The sequence below is a fragment of the Kogia breviceps genome, chromosome 8 (assembly GCF_026419965.1).
Source record: "Kogia breviceps isolate mKogBre1 chromosome 8, mKogBre1 haplotype 1, whole genome shotgun sequence".
Lineage (NCBI taxonomy): Eukaryota > Metazoa > Chordata > Mammalia > Artiodactyla > Physeteridae > Kogia > Kogia breviceps.
The window spans coordinates 10285325-10305794 of record NC_081317.1 but is presented as its reverse complement, the minus strand read 5'-3'; the positions used below and the strand labels follow the sequence as shown (position 1 = coordinate 10305794).

At 36.9% G+C, this 20470-nt stretch overlaps 1 protein-coding gene across 8 annotated transcripts in view; it reads right to left on the bottom strand.

Annotated features, from left to right (window-relative positions):
• Positions 1–1118: 1118 nt before the first annotated feature.
• The window catches only part of SCAI (suppressor of cancer cell invasion), a 133420-nt gene continuing 114068 nt past the window's right edge, over positions 1119–20470 (bottom strand). For 5 of the 8 annotated variants that reach the window (XM_067040100.1, XM_067040103.1, XM_067040104.1 and 2 more), the window contains 4 exons: positions 15135–15207; positions 12095–12268; positions 11802–11902; positions 1720–2006 (listed from right to left, as the gene is read on the bottom strand). In XM_067040100.1, the coding sequence (XP_066896201.1) occupies positions 1860–2006; positions 11802–11902; positions 12095–12268; positions 15135–15207 (495 nt within the window). In that variant the 3' untranslated portion in view covers positions 1720–1859. Of the gene's footprint in view, positions 2007–11801; positions 11903–12094; positions 12269–15134; positions 15208–20470 lie in introns of those variants that run through there. The other 3 variants (XM_059073078.2, XM_067040101.1, XM_067040105.1) reach the window with 3 other exon arrangements.

Below are 20470 nucleotides of genomic sequence, written 5' to 3'. Positions count from 1 at the left end.
AACACTTATGAAAGGAAAGCTATGAAGTTTATTAAGGTACTGGGGGGAAAAAAAAAGGAAAGCAGTCTTTATCTAATAATGAAAACCCACTAGCAAAGGAAATCTTTCTCCAAGGTAACTTTTCCAAAGCCTTCTGGAATAATGTTTAAAAGAACAAATATGACTTTTAAAAAATTAATTAAAAAACCTACAAAGTCTCCCAAACCCAAGAACAATAACTTCAAGACTTCAGATGAAAAACCAACAAATTGGAACATGTATATGAATAACTTAGACCAAAATAATTCTGTATGTTAGAAATAAAAACCAAGTTAAAAATATTACAGTAAAATTTCCCTAGGGGGCTTCCCTGGTGGCGCAGTGGCTGAGAATCCGCTTGCCGATGCAGGGGGACACGGGTTCATGCCCCGGTCCGGGAAGATCCCACATGCTGCAGAGCGGCTGGGCCCATGAGCCATGGCCACTGAGCCTGTGCGTCCGGAGCCTGTGCTCTGCAACGGGGAGAGGGCGCAACAGTGAGAGGCTCGCGTATCACAAAAAAAAAAAAAAAAAAAATTTCCCTAGGGACATAGGAAAGAGGCACCAAAAGCAAACACCTCATTTCCCCTGGGACTGCCAGAGGTAGAGTTGTGAGCCTGTACAGAAAATTAGGTAGAAGGGCTTTTGATTCATAGATTTCTGAACTTGAATGCTGGGGAGTCAAAAGAGGGGAAAGAAATCATAGCTAGTACCTGTAAAATTATGAAGGGGATGAAAGGGAAGAAAAACCACAAAAATCTTTATATAATACACTGAGTCCTATATAAAATAATAAAAAACTTGTGCATGAAATATAAAATAGTAAATATAAGGAGTTTTAAAAAACCTAATTTCCAAATTGTCAATGCAAAAGCAACTTCCATTTTAATTATATAACAATTCAGTTACCCTCAACTAAAATTAGTAACAACTCTGAAGTTTCATAAATCTGAACTAGGCAAAAAGATTACAAACTCTCTACTGTATACCACAGACCTCAACCTAGACAGTCTTTAAACTTGATCTCATTAATTAATAAAAGTTTAAATGGAATTCCTATGGAAACACTGTATTATGAAAATGACAACCTGATTTTTTGACTGAAAGATTTAAGTTTTTCTTTTTCACTTCCAGCATTCAAAGACTACAAAGAAAACAAAATATGCAAACGTATCTTATGATAACACAGGACTCACACATTCCAAATGATATGTATCATCTCAAGACCCCAATTAGAGATTCAGCTTTTCAGATGCAAATCAATCCTATACAGTTACTGAAATTTTGACAGCATTTAAACGAATTAAATGCTTTTAAGAACTATCTTGATTAGGCTTCAAAGAATCACACATTTTTCTATCTACTAACTTGGAATGAAAAGAAATATTATGGAAGGGCTCTGTTCTTGATTCTTAGTAGTCCATGCTGGCTAGTTTCATATTTGTGAACAATAACATATTTTCCAAATCCACACATTTAAGGTCCAAGTATAAGAGTTGGGTTTTCCTCATTATACAAAAATAAATGATTTACTCTTCTCAGGGTGAGAATAGTGACTATATGACTGTAGGATCAGATGTTAGAGGTAAGTATCTGTACCTCAAAACCCAAAAATAAAAATTCCAAGGTTAATCGAGTTTTTAAAAGACCTGAACTACTGTATTTTAAAACAGTTACCCTAAAAGTTTGAACAATTTTTTTCAGCTTGTTTTTAAAATGGTGGTCCTAAATTGAAAAATAAAAACTAAATAACGCCACTATGTGTCTGTCATCACATTAGAAAACTGCACCATTTAAAATCTGTGGCAAATAAAAACTTGCTTCAACAGAGGATTTTTGTTTTAATAGTCATCTATGGTATTCTCAAGGAACACGTTTCGCACATCCAGAATGGATGCTAATTCCAAAATGTGCTTCTGGAGGTGAGGGTTCTCCACTGTTTCATCCCTTGGCAGTTGTGGATATGATTCTGGATAATTTCGTGTTTCCTGGTAAACAAAGAAGAGAAAAGTTAATTTTATAGTTTAAGGAAAGAAAATTATACACATTAATATTACTGTTAATATGAACAGTATTAAGAAGTAATTTAATATGCATATTTCTCCTTCATATTGGTAATATATTTGTTGAACATACGAAATTGCTGACATTTGACCATTTTGACCCCAAAAATGGTAAGTTCATATGGTTCAACCCAATATATTCATTTAGTGAGTTATTTCATGAATATTTACTGGGGCCTATCACTTCTGGGAACTATGCTATATTGTGGAAACCATATAATTCCTACTTGCTGGGGGGAAAATCGTAAAATACACAGAATTTCAACAAGTATTTGTTAATGAATAAATAAATACATGTTTCAGTAGAAATTAAAATGAGAGAAAAGACATGGGAAACCCTGAAAAGGTCACATTAATGGGCCTGGGCAATTAATTATAGGAGAAGGAGGTGTCAAAAATGACTAAGATTTCAGGAATGGATGACTTGAAAGAAGCAGTTGAGAGCTACTCAGAGAAAAAGAGATGTAAAGGAGGAGATAATTTGGGGATAGTATAAAGCTTCAGGTTTTAGGTATATTTTATTTAAGGTAATGGGCTATACAAAGAGGACAGCCTGTCAACCAGAATTTGAAAATTCAGGACCGTATCTCAGAAGACAGGTTTGAGGGCTTCCCTGGTGGCAGAGTGGTTAAGAATCCGCCTGCCAATGCAGGAGACACGGGTTCAAGCCCTGGTCCGGGAAGATCCCACATGTCGCGGAGCAACAAAGCTCGTGCGCCACAACTACTGAGACTGTGCTCTAGAGCCCGCAAGCCACAACTACTGAAGCCTGTGCGCCTAGAGCCCATGCTCTGCAACAAAAGAAGCCACCGCAATGAGAAGCCCACACACCACAATTAAGAGTAGTCCCTGCTCACCCCAACTAGAGAAAGCCCACGCACAGCAATGAAGACCCAATGCAGCCAAAAAATAAATAAATAAACTAAATAAATTTTTTAAAAAAGAAGACAGGTTTGAGCAGTTTTTGTCATAGTATATACTATATACATATATAATATATACACTGATACAATCTACATGAAGATAAATATTAAAAGCTGTGAAAATGGATGAGGTTTCTAAGCATATTAGCAAAGAAAGTGAAAAAAAGAGTCCCTAGAAAGAGAGATGAAAGATCAGGGGAAAAAACAAAAAAGGACAGAAAAGGACTAATAAAAGAAAAAAGAAAATAGTTTTTGTAATTACATGGAAGCAAAAGAAGAAGACAATTTCAGGAATAAAGTGATTCTCATTTGGAAATTCTTCTTCATTTTGGTACTTTCTATAGACTACAATTTTGCCACATACTTAAAATTTACTGAAAAAATAAATTACCACTTTTCTATACATCTAACATGATGGTCCATATATTCAAAGGTCATTTCTATCTCTCTTGTGCCTGTAGGCCTCAGTAATTACATATTACAGAGACCAAATTTTCATTTTACCACACGAAATACTATGAGGAGTGACAATAATGAAAAGCTCAAAAACCCTAAAAAAAGAAAAAAACAAAAAACCAGGAACTACTGGGGGGCTACTGTAAACTGAACAATTCTCTCAGCTCACACAGGGCTGGGACATGTTTGAATTCTGACCAAACACCCCAAGGGTGGAGAATATGTGTTGAAACAGTGGACATATAAAAGAGACCCCAGAAAAATCATGCTTCTTAGTACTAAATAAATAAATCTACATCTGTATGTTAATGCTACTGTAATAAATCTGCCCTTAAAAAGCTTAAAAACAAGCCAGGGAATGGTCAAAAAGATGTTCAAGTAATTTAACTCCTGCCAGAACAAAGCCCAACACTCTTTAAAGATAACAAAATACAGAATTCAACATCAGAAAATTCATAATGCTCACAGTCTAACAGAAAATTACTAAACATACAAAGAATTAGAAATATGAAACCCCTAACCAGTAGAAAAAAATAAATAAAAACAAACCTATAAATGATAGAGAATACAGTATTAGTAGGTAAAGACTTTAGCTATTATTATTCATTCAAGAACACAAAGAAAACATAAATATAATGAGGAGAAAAATGGAAGATGTTATAAGAACCAAAAAGAACTTGTAGAGGTGAGAAAAATGTAATCCCTGAAATGAAAAACTAAATGGATACAGGATTAAGAGCACATTAGACACTGCAAAAGAAAACATCAGTAGAGTTAAAGACAACAGAAACTGAAACACAGAGAGAAAACAGACATTTTAAAAAATGAAGAGCATGTAAATAAACCTTTTTTCACTTAAAACAAAAAAAGAGCAAATCATTGAAATGTAGGACAATATTAGGTTGTTTAACATATATGTAATTGATGCTCCAGAAAGAGAAAGGGAGGAGTAGAGAAAATGTTTGAAGAAATTATGGCCAAAAATATTCTAAAATATCTTAAATATCTTGATATTTAGATAGCTCCTAGATGCTCAATAAACCCCAAGCAGGAAGAAAGCAACAAAGAAAAGCATATCAAGGTAGTACATCATAATCAAATTGTAGGAAACCAATGTAAAGAGAAAATCTTAAAAAGAGCCAGAGGAAAACACACATTACACATTGTAATAACAGAACAATTATTCAGAAAATCAGTAAGGCTATAAAGAAGTTGAACAACATTATAAACCAATGAGATCTAAAAGACATTTATAGAACCCTTCATTCAACAGTAGCAGCATATATTGATACATTCATTTCAAGTGTCCCTAGAACAGGTACCATTATAGACCACATTCTAGACAATAAAGCAGCTCTCAATAAATTAAAACGACTCAAACCATACAAAGCATACTATCTGACCACAAAGGAATTAAATTAGAAATCTGTAAGATATATTGAAAATTCCCAAAATTTAAACACTAAATAACATATTTCTAAATAACCCATAGTTCACAAAACACCAGAGTGAAATAAATACTGTTTCAGATAAATAATACTGTTTCAGAATTAATCACCACCAGATTTGCACTATAAGAAATGATGAAGGAAATTCTGTGGTAAGAAAAATGATACCAGATGGAAGATAAATCTAAAGAAAGAAATTAAGAGTATCAGAAATAATAAATATATAAGCTTTTCCTCCTCATCAAAATTTTTTTAGGAATTCCCCTGGCAGTCCAGTGGTTCCACACTTCCACTGCAGGGTGTGCAGGTTCAATCCCTGGTCAGGGAACTAAGATCCCACATGCTGCATGGCATGGCAAAAAAAGAAAAAAGATAATTGTTTAATGTTATGATAACCACAAAGTATCAAATAGTATATATCATACTCAAAAGTCAAATGACAATAATAGTAGAGATTGGGAGGGAGAAAATGGAAGAATACTATTGTAAGATAATTACATTAAATGTGAAGTGATATTAAAAAAGCAAAACAAGAGATACAGCATAAATCTACAGTGTTATTAAAATAAAATTCCAAAACAAAACAAAACCTCAATTAAGTCAAATGAAAATGAAGGCAGGAGAGAAAGAAAAAAGGTACAAACTGCAGCCAGGACAAATAGAAAACAAATAATAGTATAACTCAAACTATATTAAGAATTATACTTAATTTAAATGTAATTTAAAACTAAAAGTGTCAAGTAAAAGGTAGAGATGGTCAAACTAGATAAAAAAGCAGTACCTAACGTTGTTGAAAAGAATTCCACTTTACATGTTAAGACAGATATAGGTTAAAAGTAAAAGAATTAAACAAGATTTGCCATACAAACACAAACCAGAAGAAAAGTGGTATAGTTATACTAATATTGCACAAACTAGATTGCAGATCAAGGAATACTGCCACACATAAAGACAGTTCATAATGATGAATGGGTAATTTCAACAAGACATAACAACTCTAAGTATGTACAAACTCAAAAACAGCTTCAAAATGAACAATGAAAAAACAGCACCAAAATGAGAAACTAAACAATTCACAAGTATATTAGAGGTTTAGATACTTCTCTATCAGGGATAGAATAAGCAGACAGAAAATCAGTTAAGAATATGGAAGACTTGAAGAACACTATTTATTGATTGATTTTATTGATTAAAAAAATAATAAATTTATTTATTTATTTATGGCTGTGTTGGGTCTTTGTTTCTGCGCTAGGGCTTTCTCCAGTTGCAGCAAGCGGGGGCCACTCTTCATCGCGATGCGCGGGCCTCTCACTGTCGCAGCCTCTCTTGTTGTAGAGCACAGGCTCCAGATGCGCAGGCCCAGTAGTTGTGGCTCACGGGCCTAGCTGCTCCGCGGCATGTGGGATCCTCCCAGACCAGGACTCGAACCCGTGTCCCCTGCACTGGCAGGCAGACTCTCAACCACTGCACCACCAGGGAAGCCCTAAGAACACTATTTAATATACTTGGAACATCAAGCTGAATCGACATTTATACATCACTCCATCTAATAATAGCAGAAGCATACATCTAATAGCATGTATTAGAATAGCATCTAATACATAGTCTTTTCAAGTGCAGAAAGAATCTTCACCAAGATAATTCACATACTGGGTCATAAAACAAGTCTCAATAAAGTTAAAAGTATTGAAATCATATACCTAAAGCAGTTAAGCTTAAAGGGTAGGTGCTTGGACTAGAAGAGAATAAAGTTTTCAATCCAAGTTTTTTTTTTTTTTTTTTTTTTTTTGCTGTATGCGGGCCTCTCATTGCTGTGGCCTCTCCCGTTGCGGAGCACAGGCTCCGGACGCGCAGGCCCAGCGGCCATGGCTCACGGGCCCAGTTGCTCCGCGGCATGTGGGATCTTCCCGGACCAGGGCACGAACCCTGCATCGGCAGGCAGACTCTCAACCACTGCGCCACCAGGGAAGCCCCAATCCAAGTTTTAAAACATAGAAATTAAAAGAGCAAATTAAAATAAAAGTAATTAAAAAGAAGAAAAATAATAAAGTATGAATGGAAATAAATAAAGTAGAAAAGAGACAAACAGTAGTAAAAAAAATCAATGAAAGTAAAAGCTGTTTATTTGGAAAGATCATTAAAACTAACAAACCTTTAGCTAGACTGGAAAAAAAAAAGACAGGAAACATTACCAATATGAGTCATGAAAGATCACTAGAGAGTCTACAGAGACTAAAAGGATAAAGGAATATTATCAACAATTTTTTGGCAATAAATTAGAGAATGACTTGCAAGACACAAGTGATTAAAACTAAGAACAAAATAGAAAACATGAATAGCTTTTGAAACTGAATTCATAATTTGAAACATCCCCAAAAGGAAAACTCCAGGTCCAGATGGCTTCACTGATGAATTCTACCAATCATTCAAAGAAGAAATAATGCCAATTGAAAAGAAACTCTTTAAGAAGTACAAGAGAATGAAACGCACCCCAACTCAATTTATGAAGTCAGCACTACCCTGCTAACAAAACCACATGAAGACATCACAAGAAAAAATTAAATACCATAATCATTCATAAAAACAGATACAAAAATCCAAGAGGAAATACTAGCAAAATCAATCTAACAATGCAAAAGAATAGTACATGACCACAAAATGTGTCTAGCCCAGATATACAAGGTTGACTTACTATTAGAAAATCAATCAATGCTATTCACCGTGTTAACAGAATTAATATATATCAGGATCAATTAATGCAGAAAAAAAGTATTTGACAATCTTTTATACCCATTCCTGATAAAAACTCTCAGCAATAGGAATAGAAAGGAGCTCAGTCAACCTGAAAAAAGGTGTGTATGAAAAACTAACAATTAACATAATTTATGGTAAATGATTAATTTTTCCCTTAAAACCAGGAACAAGGCAAAAATATTCATTCTCATTACTTCTATTCACCATTTTGCTGTAAGACCTAGCCCTGAAAAAAGCACACACATATACAAAATAAAAGGCATACAGATTGGAAAGGAAGATGTAAAACTGCCTTTGTCTGAAGATGACATGATCGTGTAGATAGAAAACCTTAAAGAATACACAGAAAGGTAACAAAGCAAATACTTCAATTTAGCAAGACTGCAGGATACAGGTTAATTTTTTTTAAAGATTTTTTTGATGTGGACCATTTTTAAAGTTTTTATTGAATTTGTTACAATATTGCTTCTGTTCTATGTTTTGCTTTTTGGCTGTGAGGCACGTGGGATCTTCTCCCTGACCAGGGATAGAACCTGCACTCCCTGCAATGGAATGCAAAGTCCTAACCACTGGACAACCAGGGAAGTCCCCCAGGTTAATTTAGAAAACATTATTTGCTGATAATACATAAAAACATTTGTTTCTATGTATCAGAAACAAATAATTGTAAAATGAAATAAAAAATATAATTCTATTTACAAATCATCAAAACTTGAAATACTTTGGAATAAATTTAAGAAGACACATGTAAGACCTGTATGATGAGAACCACAAAATATTGGTGACAGAAACTAAAGAAGACCTGAATAAATGGGGAGATATACCATATTAATTCATTGGAAGACTCAATATTATTAAAATACAACTCTCCACAGATTGATTATATAGATTTAAATGCAATCCCAATCAAAATATAAAATTCACATAGATATGCAAAGGATCTAGAACTATTAAAACACGTAAAACATTTTGGCAGTGGCAGGGCGGCCTCACACTACAAAGATTTCAAGACTTATAAAGCTACAATTATCAAGGCAACAGTATATTAGAGAAAAATGCTATCAGTCAATGGAACAGAATTTAGAGTCTAGAAATACCCTATACATATATGGTTGACTGATTTTCAAAAAATAACAAAAGTAACTCAATGAAAAAAGGATAATCTTTTCAACAAGAGATACTAGAACAATTTCATACCCATATTGAAAAGAAATTTTAACCCTTACTTCACACTGCAAACAAAAGTTAACTCACATCATAGAACTAAATGTAAAAGCTAAGACTATAAACTCCTAGAAGAAAACATAAGAGAAAATCTTTGTGACTTTGGGATAGGCAGAGATTTCTTAGATAAAACACACCACAAAAGAAAAAAGAATTGATTCGTTCAAACTTCATCAAAATTTTAAAAGTTTAGTCTTCAAAAGCCACTGTTAAGAAAACGAAAAGGCAAGCCAACAGAATGGGATAAAATGCAGCTAACAAGCACATGAAAAGATGTCCAATATCCTCATTCATCAGTGAAATGCAAATTGAAACTATGGGTTGGCCAAAACGTTCGAATGAACTTTTTGGCCAAGCAATACAATGAGATATCACTATAAATCCAACAGATTGGTTAAAATTTAAGACTGACAACACTATGTGTTACCAAGGATGTAGAGCAACTTTCACATGCAGTTGCTGGGAACAGAAAATGACACAACTACTATGAGAAAAAGTCTGGCAGTTTCTTATAAAACTAAAGACATACCTACTCTATGACCAAGAAAATTCAAAACGTAAGTCTGGAAAAGACTTGTATATGAATGTTCATGGTCACTTTATCTATAATAGTCAAAAGTTTAAAACTGCCCAAGTGTTCATCAAAAAGAGAAGGCCTAGGGGACTTCCCTCATGGTCCAGTGGTAAAGAATCCACTTTCTGGGCTTCCCTGGTGGCGCAGTGGTTGAGAGTCCGCCTGCCGATGCAGGGGACATGGGTTCATGCCCCGGTCCGGGAAGATCCCACATGCCACAGAGTGGCTGGGCCTGTGAGCCATGGCTGCTGAGCCTGTGCGTCTGGAGCCTGTGCTCTGCAACAGGAGAGGCCACAACAGTGAGAGGCCCGTGTACCGCCAAAAGAAAAAAAAAAAAAAAAATCCACTTTCTGATGCAGGGGACATGGGTTCGATCCCTGGTCGGAGAACTAAGATCCCACATGCCGCGGGGCAACTAAGCCCATGCGCCACAACTACTGAGCCCATGGGCCTCAATGAGAGAGCTCTCGTGCCACAAACTACAGAGCCCATGTACTCTGGAGCCCGTGCACCACAACTAGAGAGAAGCCCACGTGCCACAACCAGAGAGAAGCCTGTGCGCCACAAAAAAAGATCCCGCACACCTCAACAAAGGTCCCGCGTGCCACAACTAAGACCTGACGAAGCCAAAAAAAAAAAAGAGAAGGCCTAAATAAACTGTGATATATTCAGAAAATGGAACTACTCAAAACGAATGAGTTAATTCTACATGAAACAACACAGATGAATCTTAAGAATGTGCTTGATCAAATAAGGTTTTCACTCTATAATTCAAGTTCATGAATAGGTGACATTAATCTGTAGTGAAAATAATAAAAAGAGCATTGTCTCTGGGATAATGGGTAGTGGACTGACTGGAAAGGGGTGTGTAGAAAATTTTCTGGAATGATGCTATGTTGTATTACTTGATTGGGGTTTGAATTACAAAGGAGTATGTATTTGTCAAAACTCGTCTAATGGTACACTTTAGTTCTGTGCATTTCACTGCATGTAAACTTTACATTAAAAAAAGAAGTAAATAAATATAAATTTCAGTTATTTATATGCATGATGAAGTGTTGAGGGGTGAAGTCCACAGTTTACTTCAAAATGCATCAAACTGAGATGAACTGATGACTGAAAAGACAGATGGATAAATGGACAAATATGTGAGAAAGCAAATATACCAAAATGTTAACTGCAGAATCCAGCTAGTGTGTATATGGGTATTCACTGCACAACTCTTTCACATTTTAAAATTATAGTCATAAAATGGAAAAAATATCATATTTTAAAACTACAAATGGCAAAAGACTTTTGAAAATATTTAAGCATATTTGAAAAAGAACCAAATGTTACTTATAAGTGAAAAATGGCTAAATTTTTTAAAACCTCACTGAAGAGTGTTACATAGTTATATGACTACACAGAAAGAAACAAACTACTTAGAGCAAAACAGACCAAAGTCTTGAACACACTCTTCATAAAGAAGAACAGAGTAATACATATGAAAATTGTTCAGCCTCAAAAGAGTAATCCCAGAAATGACATTTGAAACCACAACGAGCTACTACTTACACCCACCAGATTCACATGAAACACAAAGAATGACAGCAACAAGTGTTGGCAAGGATTAAACCAATAACTCTTACTCACAGCTACTGCAAGCGTAAACTGGTATAACCAGGGCTTTAACTAGTAAGGCTGAATACATCTATAATGTCTGACCCTGCAGTCCACTACTAGTATGTTCCGCAGAGAAAATCTTATATATGTGTGCCAGGTAACTGATGGAAGATTTCACAGTGGCATCGTTTATAATAATAACAAACCAGAAACAACCCAAATGGCCATTATCAGTAGATACTGAGTAATTTGGGAGGTATAGTCAAACAACTGAATCCTATATAGCAGTGAAAACGGATGAATGAAAGCTACAATCAGTCATCAACATGGCTCAATCTCAGGAACGTAACAGTGAGTCAAAAAGCAAGATGTAGAAGAATACATACAATATGGATCCATGAACATGTTGTGTAGGAACACAAAAACATGTGACAAAACTATAAAGAAAAGCAAATGACAATCATAAAATTCAGGGTTTTAGTTTCATTTGAGAGGGAAGACAGGATCAGGGAAGACCCACAGAGGGGCCTCAAAGGTAATGAAAACTCTCTGCTTCTTAAACTGGGTGGTAGCTACTCAGATGTGCCTTAGATTGTTCATCTTTATACCTTACATATTAATAAGTGTATATTATACTGGATCTAGTCAAAGTTTATTTAATACAAGTGAAATATAATATATGACTCTTAAATACCTAAAATGGCAAAATTGATCTTTAATGATATTCTTTGCCTACCCGAAAAATCTTGTGCATCCTCATGGTGGCTGAACAAAAGATAAATCTTGTGAGAAGCAAGCGAAGAAATTCATCTCCAAAAAACTGGAGAAATGCCTGATCTGCAAAGAGGAGAAAAGTGACAGTAAAAGGATACTTAAGTGGAAAATGTATTTCAAAAGGGAAGAAATGTTCAGGAAAACCTTCTCAACTTTCCTGCCTTCAACAAATACCTTTACAAATTCAAACAATTTAAACAATTTTAAACCATTATAGTACATTCTGTTAAGTGTGCAGTTAGATTAGTAGGGTACCTATTGAACGTGAATGGGTCAGTAGCTGGGCAATATCGCGGTTGATTTTTCGAAGATATTCTTGACACTTTTCCCATAGGCCTCTACGCATGCTTGACAATCCAGAGACAAATAGGAAGGCCATTAGAGGATTGTTCAAAAAGAGAGTGAAGAGGCTACCTCGTTGAGACTGATCTGTAATAACAAACACGTTATATATATAGACAACAGTTTTGCAAAAGAGAGGCATTTGAAGGAACATTTTAGTATACTGACAATGTATAAAATTAAGGCTGTATCATTAAAGTATAATTCAACAAAGTACATTCGGCTTGGAACTACAAAAACATATCCCAGGTACATTGCCTTCTGCTGAAAAAAACTTAAGATAGAGCCTCGTAAACTTAAGAGAAATGGAAAATGAACATATTCCTTTGCTTTTTTTCCCCCTCTAACTAACAACTTCCATGCAAATATGGCAAGTGCTGGATCATGGGCAGCTCCTAATGGAACCCTCTGAGAAGCACTTGAACTGCCAATCTCTTTCATTCTCCTTTGTTAGTTGCTCTTTCTCTTCCTATCCCTTAAATATCAGTATTTTCTTTCTACACATTGCTGATCTCACCTATGCACAAATTTCAGTTATCATTTATATGCATACTAATTCCCAGTTCCCTATCTGCAGCCTAAATAAACTCCTTAGGTCCAGAACAGTGCTGTCCCACAGTAGCCACCAGACACTTCAAAAGTGATTAGTCCAAATTGAGACACACTGTGAATTATAAAATATAAATGTCTCATTAACATTCATTTCACCTGTTTGTTTCTACCTTTAAAGAAAATGTGGCTACTAGAAAACTTAAAATCACATGTGTGACTCCCATTATATTTCTATTGGACAGAGGAGCTTCAGACCACTATACTCAACCTAACTCTCAAAGGTAACCTCAAACTCAACATATCAAAACTTGTCAGTAGATTCTTTCCCCTGTTGTTCTCCTACAAATCTGCTTCTTATCCAGGATTATCATTTCTACCAGCACCTCAGCCAGACACCTGGCAGTCCATCCCTGCTTCCTTCCTCTCCTTGATTCCCTCTCATCCAGTCCATCATCAAGTCCTACTGGTTCTCCAGGATTATTATCTCCAGCTAACCAGCCACTGTCCTCACTCTGGCCAACATCATCTCCCCATTTCCATCAAAGCTCCTCCCCAATTCATTCTTCACATGCTCGCATGCTTTTTCTCTGCTAGAACACTCTTATTCAACCATTTCCCACCCCCATCTAATTCTACGTATCCTTCAACTCAACTTTAGACATCATTTCATCCACTTTCTTAACCCTCAGGGCTGGTCAGGAGTTCACCTTACATGTGCTTCCTCCTGTGAAACCCTCAGAGCATCTACAGTAATTGCCCGTTAGGTTGTCTATATCTTCTACCTAGCACAGCACCTGATAAAGAAATGTGGAATAAATGCTTGTTAAATGAATGAAGTGACTCTTGGTTAAAGAGAGAACTGCAGACTTCAGATACCAGAGGTGCAGGGACGTAATTTGACATTCCAAATACTTAGGTCTATCTGCTAGCTTTGTGTCCAGATGGGACACATTTAAGGGATTAGAGGTCTAAGTTTTACAGCACAAAAAAATAGGATACTGGACTAAAAAATGTTAAGGACATATATTTCAATTAATCATATTAATAATAACAATAGCACATATTGAATACTTACTGTGTACCCAGAATTATTTAATGAGGTAGGTACTATTATCATCTCCATTTGATAGGAAAGAAACTGAGGCACAGAATGGCTAAGTAACGTCCCAAGGTCACATAGCTGGTAAGTGGCTGAGCTGGGATTCAAACACAATCAGCTTGCCTCCACAGTCTGTGTTTTTACCCTCTTCACAATAAAACCTTTCAGATTAAATAATTGTGGTATTAACCCATTAGGTTCATGCAACTTAAAATAAAGCTGCATCTTGATAGGAAAATTTGATAGCAAAAAGTACAAGCAATTGGAAGGGGTTGCATTTCTCCAAAAATGATAAGAAACAGGTTAACAAAGTCCTCAAAGCAGGAGAGCTTTACCGTTGTTTGAAGGTAAGTTCTATCCCTTAGTGATTTGCCTTTTAGATACATGAACTTAGTATTTCTACATGTTTTTCTCTGTTAAATAGCAGAACTTACCTTAAAACAACGGTGAAAAGTCTCCAGCTTCTCTCAGGCATTCAAATGCTGACCACCACTTCCTGTGTCAAACTATGTCAGCAGACAGGACTTCTGGCTGGGAAGTAGCAGTAAAATGCCATCTCCCACAGAGAGACATCAGCACTATTCACAGTTAGGGAGATAGTGAAACAGTGACACGTACTGCTAAAACAGGATTAAGGTTTGTTTAGTATTTTACCTAGCTTAATGACTGGGAATTAGATTAGATTTTATGTGTTGCTTACTGAGGACAAATTATTAAAGACAAAAAGTTTTTCATTTCTCAGCCACCTGAGAAAAGGCAAAACACTGACCTGTCTCTCTGGCACCCTGAGAAGAGGTTCTTTTATTTTAAAAATGCGAGGTAAAAATGTGAGTAAAAGACACCCTTTAAGTTGTGCCAGTTAGGTTATTCTAACACTTAGGCATAGATTGAGAAGCGCTCTAGACTAGAAATCTCACAGTCTTAAAAGACACTTAAAATATGTAGCCAGAGCTGGAGGAAGTCATGCTATATGGATGACGACCAGCACACCTGCAACACAAATTTTAAAATTCACAAATCATGAGCTCCCCAGTAGCAAGGGACCAAAACCACTCTTTTCTCAGGGATGATTTATCATTTCTTTTAGAATTATCTCAAGGCCTAACAGCGGCCCATTAAAGAATTCTGGTTGTTGGCAAGACTTCGGGGTTTATTTCAGACTGACACTTGCCACATTAAACACTATAAATCCACAACTGACCACTATAGGTGGGGGAGACAAAGATCAGAGCAGTATTATTCAAAATGTAGACATAAGTTTATTTGCAACCTACGGATACAGCAGGGAATGACAGAACATACCTTGTAAAGCTTTTGGATATGCTGTAGGAGAAAGCAAGCAGACTAGTGGCTGTCCAAATAAGTTTGTGAAATTCTGTAATATATAAGAATTTAAAACTTTCATTAAAGATTTGACCAATGACAGTAATTTTCCAAAGCATATCATTAGTGTATAGATTGGGTCCTTTTACTTATAAACAGATGCAGAAAAATCAGTAACAGTTGAAAAGACTGTCATTCAAGTTTAACTAACATGCATAACAGGTTTTCTTAAAGTGGTGACGTTTATTGAGTGAGCTATTGATTTTTAAAGTAAAGGCACACACATGGTTGAAGTGTCACAGGGAGAGGGCATCTGGCTGTTTATCAATAGGCTGCTCCATTGGGCAACATAAACTAATATTTACAAGGGTAAATTTGCCAAGATCTATGATCTGGCTCTCAGCCTCACAGGCTCTAAAACCTGACTTACTGGTATGTGAAGACTGGATTCATCTTTCATTGTGAATCATATTAATTGCTCATACAGAAAGTTGTATAAAACCAGAATGTGAATGTGTTAATTTACGGTGAGAATTAAACTGACCCTCACTACTCTTTGCATGATTAAGAATACCCTTTCCCTAAAGGCAGATCTACATGGGAAGTAAAATCATAGACTGTTTGGTAAAACAAGAAACAAAACTCCTAGGAGTAAACTTAATAAGAAGTGAAAAAAACAAAAAAAACTAACAAATACTCCTGAATGATAAAAATGAAGACTTGAACAAATGGAAAGATATACTGTGTTCTTAGAGGGGAATCCATTCTAAAGATGTCATTTCAATAATTTATTAAAATTTAAACCAACCTCAACAAAAATGGCCATGGATTTATTTCCCCTGCAACTGAAAGAAATTCTAAAGTGCATACAGATAAGGTACATTAGCCAGGAAAACTCTGAAAAAGAAGAGCAAAGAGGGGGAACTAGATTTATCAGATACCAAAACATACTTCAAAGCCTCAGTAATTAGAAATACGTGCCACAGCATAAGAGGAGGCAGAAAACCAATGCAAGAAAATGAAGAGTCTAGAATTAGACCCCAAAATAGACAGGGCTTAAGGATATATGATGAAGATGATGGTTGGATTGGTAGGATTGGACGGATGGAACTGGTAGGAAAAACTGATAGCTATCTAGAAAAAAAGTTGGCTCCATACTTCATACCAAAACCTAGGATGAATTTCAAATATATCTGATTTAAATGTAAAAAAAAATTAAACAATAACAGTGCTGAAAGAAAATAAGGGTTATTTTTGTCATCTAGAAGATCTTCCTATTATAATTAATATTAATAAACCCAGTTACAAAAATCAAAAATACAGCATGAACTAAATCAAAAGCTAGATGATGAATTGGGGAACATTATCTGCAACTCACATTACAAAGGATTAATCTCCTTAATATAGAAAGAGCTCTTTCAAATCCATAAGAAAAAGACCACTGTCCTAATAGAAAAATGGGTGAAAGGCAATGGGGAATACAATATTGATTGATTTTCATACATGGAACCTTCATGCATCATTCAGATAGATTATTCTATTAGTAGGTCTATTTATTAGCATTTTATTTAAAATTTTCTAATCTATAATTATAAACTAATCTGGGATAGAGTTTTTTGTATGTGCTATTTTTGTCTTGAAATAGTATCATTATCATAATGATTCCTAACATTTACTGAGTGCTAACTATTTTCCAGGGACTATCCCAGGATTCTTAGCTCCTAACCCATAATCTTAACAATCCTATAAAATTATTACAGAGAAGGAAAAAGAGTCTCAGAAAAGACCAAGGAAATGCTCAAGGTCATATAAATAAATGTCTTGTGGTCTGTTATAGAATGAACTGGATATTTCTGATATTTTCCATTGCTCTGGAATTGTGCAGATTATAAAAGTTTAAAAGAATTTACTGGTGAACTCAAAACGGCTACGGCCTTTTTTTAATGGAGAAAAAGGAGATAACTTTGATCACTTTTCTCATACTATTTCATACCCTGTGATTGGGCTTTCGGATTTCCCTTCTTGTAGTCATTAGATTTTTTTTTTTCCCAGGAAATTATCCATTTAACTGAGACTTTAAAACATCTTACAGGGCTTCCCTAGGGCTTCCCTAGGGCTTCCCTGGTGGCGCAGTGGTTGAGAGTCCGTCTGCCGATGCGGGGCACACGGGTTCGTGCCCCGGTCCGGGAAGATCCCACATGCCGCAGAGCGGCTGGGCCCGTGAGCCATGGCCGCTGAGCCTGCGCATCCGGAGCCTGTGCTCCGCAATGGGAGAGGCCACAACAGTGAGAGGCCCGCGTACCGCAAAACAAAGCAAAACAAACATCTTACAACTTTAGGGACTTCCCTGGTGGTGCAGTGGTTAAAAATCCGCCTGCCAATGCAGGGGACACGGGTTCGAGCCCTGGTCCGGGAAGATCCTACATGCCGCGAAGCAACTAAGCTCATGTACCATAATTACTGAGCCTGTGCTCTACAGCCTGTGAGCCACAACTACCGAGCCCGCATGCCACAACTACTGAAGCCCACATGCCTAGAGCCCATGTTCCACAACAAGAGAAGCCACCACAATGAGAAGCCCACGTACCTCAACAAAAAGTAGCCCCTGCTCACCACAACTAGAGAAAGCCCACGTGCAGCAATGAAGACCCAGAGCAGACAAAAATAAATAAATAAATAGATCTTTCTTCAATAGATATTCATTGAACCTACAAACTAGACACTGTTCTAGGTGCTAGGGATACTGTAGTTAAGAAAAAAAAAACAGATTAAAAAAAACCCTGTCTTCCTGGAGCTGACATTTAGATGGGGGTGGAGGTGGCATGTAGAGACCCACAGTAAACAAAATAAAGAAGTTATAAAATATTACAGAAGCTGACAAGAGCTACATATGGAAAGACAGAATAGGGTAGTTAGCAGCACAGAAAGATTTATAATCAGACTGTTTTTTGTTTGTTTGTTTGTTTTGCGGTACGCGGGCCTCTCACTGTTGTGGTCCCTCCCGTTGCGGAGCACAGGCTCCGGACGCGCAGGCTCAGCGGCCATGGCTCACGGCCCCAGCCTCTCTGCGGCATGTGGGATCCTCCCAGACCGGGGCACGAACCCGCGTCCCCTACATCTGCAAGCGGGCTCTCAACCACTGCGCCACCAGGGAAGCCCTATCAGGCTGTATTTAAATCCCAAATCAGCCACCTTGTGCCTTGGTTTTATCAGTAAAATGGGGATAATAAAAGTAACACGTTGCATTATGAGGATTAAATGTGTTAGAATAGTGCATGGCATTATATAGAAGCTAACTTGATTATAAGAAAAATAAAGTAAGAAAAGTGGATAAAGAGTGCTGGGGAGGCATATAATTAGGGAGAACTCTCTTAAGAGGCTTCAGCTGATTAAACACCTGGAAAACAATGTGGGTGTCTTTGGAAGAGGATTCAAGGTTTGGGGAACACAACACAAAGATCCTAAGCAGGAGACTGCCAGGTATATTTGAGGAACAGCAAGGTCAGTGTGGCTGAAGAGAACTGAGTGATAGGGAGACCAGCAAGAGAAGATCAGAGATGCATTTGAGGTGGGGAGGAGGCGTGTGAGGGCAGAAAACATGAAGCCTTTACTCTGAGTGAGATGAGGAGCCTTCGGAGATTTTGAGTAGGTAAGTGACATAATCTGACTTACAGCCACACCCCGTAGGAGAGCAAGGGCAGAAGGAGGAAGCCTAGTTAGGAAGCTACGCAATGATTCAGGGGAGAGATGATGGTAGCATGGACCAGGATGGTGGCGGCAGAGGTGGTAAGATTCTGGATATATTAGTTATAACCAATAAAACATTCTGAAATGGATGTGGGTGTGAGGGAAAGAAGAGTCCAGAATGAAACTAAGGATTTGGGCTAGGGCAACTATAAAAGCACAATAGTCATTAACTGACATGGGGAAAGCTGGACCTGGAAGAAGTCTAGAAATTCTGTCCTGGGCATGTTAACTTTGCAATGTCTATGAGAATCACCAAATAGAGATGTAGAGTAGGTAGATTATATTCACGTGTGGAGTAACTGAGAAAGGTCTGGGCTGGAGATATAATTGTGGAAAGTGTCAGCATAGAGATAGTAATTAGAGTCATGAAATCATGTAAAGGCATCAAGGGCAGTCTGTTGTAGCTGGAAAAGAAGAGGAAAAAGGACAGAGCCCAGAGGCACTCCAGTGACAGGTCAGAGAGATGAGGCAAAACCAGTAGAGGAGCCTGAGAAAATCAGCTGGCGCCAGGCCTCCTTTGCCCTGAGGCAATCGAGCCACTTGCATTTAGGTTTTAAAGGCCTTATGCAGAGAAGGGGACAGCAGTCAGAGCTCAGGGTCTGCCTAAGATGGAGTCTAACAGAAAACTGGCCCTGCTAAATTGGAATCCCAAAGGGCTACACCCTTACTGTAAGGATGAACCAAAACCAAATTTCACACCTTCCTGCCCCCCAGGACCATGCCTCGGGGGACCACAGGAAAATTTTCTTGGTGCTGAGCAGAGCAGAGACAGAGCAAACAAACAAATGAACCAAACAGTCCTGATGGTTGTAACTGTAAGCCAGCCCTCTTGCATGTTTGTAGCCCAGATTCATACCACCTAGGTAATCCCAAACACATGGTCCCCAAATGGCAGTGCCTCTAGGTGTCTAGCAGAAGCAAATGCAGACCCTTTCTGGATGAAAGTACCATCATTCTAGGGCTCAGTGAATTTCCCACAAATAATTTTAAGGATAACAAGAAGAATCTAATCAAAGAAAATCAAGCATACAGGGATACAAAAACAGTAAAAGGGTGTCTTTAAGCAGCAAAAGCAGATTTCAGGTATAAGAATTACCAGATAGATAATAAATAATATAGTAAGTATGCTTATTAAGTTTAAAGAAATAAACAACAAACTTGAAAACAGAAAACAGGGAACTATAAAAAGGGCAATGAATTATTTGAAAAAGAACCAAACAGAACTTCCTGAAATGAAAAATACCACAACTAATATAAAAATCAATAAATGGGTTTAATAACGAGTTAGTCACAGCTTAAGAAAAGAATTTGTGAACTGAAAGCCAGATCAGAAGAAATTATCCAAATCTCAGCCAGAGAAACAAAAAGATGGAAAATATAGAAGAGAGGTCAAGAGACATGGAAGACACAATGAGAATGATGTATGTAAAATCAGAGTAGCAGAAAGAGATAAGAGGATCTGCAGCACAGCCAAGATTTGAAGAGATAATGGCTGAGAATTTTCCAGCAATAACGAAAAACTAACCTACAGATTCAAGAAGTCCAGCAACTCCCAATAGGTTAAATAT